This window comes from Triticum dicoccoides, chromosome 1B, assembly GCF_002162155.2.
Source record: "Triticum dicoccoides isolate Atlit2015 ecotype Zavitan chromosome 1B, WEW_v2.0, whole genome shotgun sequence".
Taxonomy (NCBI): Eukaryota; Viridiplantae; Streptophyta; class Magnoliopsida; order Poales; family Poaceae; genus Triticum; species Triticum dicoccoides.
Genome location: NC_041381.1, coordinates 68107227 through 68110109, shown reverse-complemented (window position 1 = coordinate 68110109; position 2883 = coordinate 68107227). Strand labels below are relative to the sequence as shown.

Here is a 2883-nt window from a genome sequence, read left to right as displayed (position 1 = left end):
GGAGGTTGGCTGCTGAGGGTGGTTCTAATCTTGGTGAGTATTGTTCTTTCATTTGTAGGGTTTGGTTTGCTGATTTTTTGTAGTGTTTTTGATTGTGTTCATGATGTTGTGTGTTTTTAGGTTTGAGGGTTGATGAGGCGTGGCGGCGACACGAGGAACAACCGCCGTGGGAAATGACATGTATATTCATCGTTTGGTGGGTATTTAGCATGCTTCTTTTTGTTCTTGTTATTTGCCAGGATTCTTTTTTATATACCCCTAGGCTCTAGAATAGTAGATCCTGCTGTTCCTATTTATCTCTTAATCTGGTTTCAGTGTGTTGGTGTTGTTTTGTGATTTCTTGTTTTTATTGTTTGTTGTGGTTATTTGCAGGTCCTCTGATTTCTCCATCTTATTTGGATCCAGACAAAGCTCACTCTTGCCGGCAGGAAGGTGTCCTGTTTACTTCATGATGGTGGACGTGCTATGTATTGTTTATTTAACTTTCTGTTTGGTTTGTCATTTATTCCTTTTTTGTTCTTTTACACTTACGTCGATGGCATGTCTCTTGATTTGCCTCCGATTTTATGATATCCTTGACAAGAAGCTAAATGAAGAGGGCCTAAAGCTAAGGTATATTTTGGTTTCACTTTAGAAGCAAAATAATAATAGTTTTGTAGTCTCCCAAATACTTTGTCCATGAGAATCAGTGATCTTGATTTACATTGTTGTTCTAATGGACTAATTCTATGGGAGAGATAAACAATAAAGACAGGCATCCTGTAGTGCTTCTGCCAAAATGCCATGAAGGTTTTACTTCATCTTTTGGGAGCATAATGAAACAAAAGGTATAACCAGTTGCACTAGCAAGTAGTAATCTGAAAAGATATCTAGATGCTCTCATGGCAAGTCAAACGTACGCTGCCCTGTTATCCTTTTTCAATAATAAAAAATGCATGCAGACGTATTTTGGAAAGCCCATTTTGATCAGGTTTGCTTCTTGTGTTTTCGACTGGTTTACTTGTTTGCATAGAGAGGGACAAGGAATTAAGAGAAAGAGAAGGCTCGGCACCACTATTTGCATGTCAAATCTGAAGTGGGGAGCTGCATCAAGTATCTGGAGAAGAAAGAGGAGCATACCTACAGTAATACAATGCCCAGTCTTCTATATTAGGCAGCAAATGGTTCTGATGCAGAAATACCCACATTTGAACCCTGAGGCTGAGATGATCACTTTGTCATTAGTTAGGATCCAAACCAATTGTTTATATTGTTCATGTTCATCTTTTATATACACAGTTACTTTCTACTAATTTTACTTCAAATTAATTGCAGTTTATTCAAATTAGATGGGCCAATAAATATTAAAAACTAAGTTCAGAACTCTCATTCCAAATGGTGAGTGAGTGAAGGACCAGAAGCTTTCCCAGTCACTAAATGTTCTTCTGTTAACATCTACCAGTATATTGTGCTAAAGGCCAACAAAAGAAACTAAACACACAGTGGTTGTGCGTCACTAGATGGATAGATAGCTGTGGTTTTTTTTTTCTTTTTTGCATAATGTTGACAAATAGAATCTCTGTTGGCTGGAATATGTAACGTAATGTGAAAGCTAACAGCGGATGCGATTCCATCGACTCAAATAAATTTTCCAATAAGCATCATGTCTATCAACTCAAATAAATTTTCCATTAAGCATCATGTCTTCTCTGTAGCAATCTGAATTCGTCTTCTTGTGCTTATTTGATTGTAAACACAGTAAATTTGCCATGCTATTTGAAGAAATAAGACTGCCATGGGATGTTAAACAAATTTGACATGGTCTACATGCTAGGGTCATGGCAAGGTCACTACCTAATATGTCATGTTTGAGTAAGCGACTTTTATGAATTTTGCCATGATAATGTGTCAAACATGTGTCATGTGACTTTACAAAAATGTCATGTCCGCAAATGAAAATTTCTCTAAAAAATGTCATTGTTTGAGCAGACAAAAAATTCTGAATTTTTCCATATGATTTTCCAAAAAAAATTACCACGTTATTCAGAACATTTCTCTTAATTATTAAATGGCCTACTACTAACATTTTCAGAATTTTTCCATTTGTTATAGACAACATGGCAAACTTGTATAAGAAATCAGAGATACACATGGCAAACTTTAACCAATCATGTCTATCAAAATTTACCATGTACCGGTCAAGCTCCAGATCGGGCATGTATAAATGGAAACAGACAGAGTTTACTAGGATTCGCAACGAGGGATGAGTAGACACTGGAGCACATACATAACAAAACGATTGTTACAAAAAAAATTACAATCTGTAGGATGCTGGATGGCAGTTGAAAATGAAAGGAAGCACATTAAGACGTGACGAGGAGGCAAACCTTGTAGTGTGTAGGAGCATCTGGATGCTCCAAGGCCCTTGTGCTTGGGGTGCATCTCAGCTGTAGGTCCAACTGCCCTCCGCGGGCCGCCACCTGAGGAAATGGTGCTATTCCCAGTGAGGAGCAGCGGGAGCTCCCGCCACGGCGCCAGCTGACCGACCGGCTGTGCTCGCTCCGGGTGAACTTCCCGAGCACACAGGACAAGTCAAATCCGAGCGAGCTTACACACTTGGTGGTTCTTGTACGGAATAATCAACGAGCACGACAGGGACATTCCTAGAAGCCAACTGATAAGCCAAATTCAGCTGTTTTTACACGAAACAGGCAACGACGACGGAGATGTTCCAAAGGACTCACCAATGTCCATGAGGTATGGACTGCGTCGAGTGCCTACGGCGGCGAGGAGAACCTCCTTCCGCAGACGCGCGCTGTCGGCCGCTCATACCGAGCGGCTTACACGTGCCTAGCCCTGCCGCTGCGCTTAGAACCGATACCAACTATGGCTACCACTGGTCCT

At 40.4% G+C, this 2883-nt stretch overlaps 1 protein-coding gene across 1 annotated transcript; it reads left to right on the top strand.

Annotated features, from left to right (window-relative positions):
• Positions 1–10: 10 nt before the first annotated feature.
• Positions 11–1476, top strand: LOC119301459. Its single transcript, XM_037578424.1, has 4 exons — positions 11–33; positions 121–196; positions 373–612; positions 1013–1476. The coding sequence occupies exons 2-4, from the start codon at positions 174–176 to the stop codon at positions 1290–1292; spliced, it is 543 nt and encodes a 180-aa protein (XP_037434321.1). The 5' UTR covers positions 11–33; positions 121–173; the 3' UTR covers positions 1293–1476.
• The last annotated feature ends 1407 nt before the right edge of the window (positions 1477–2883 follow it).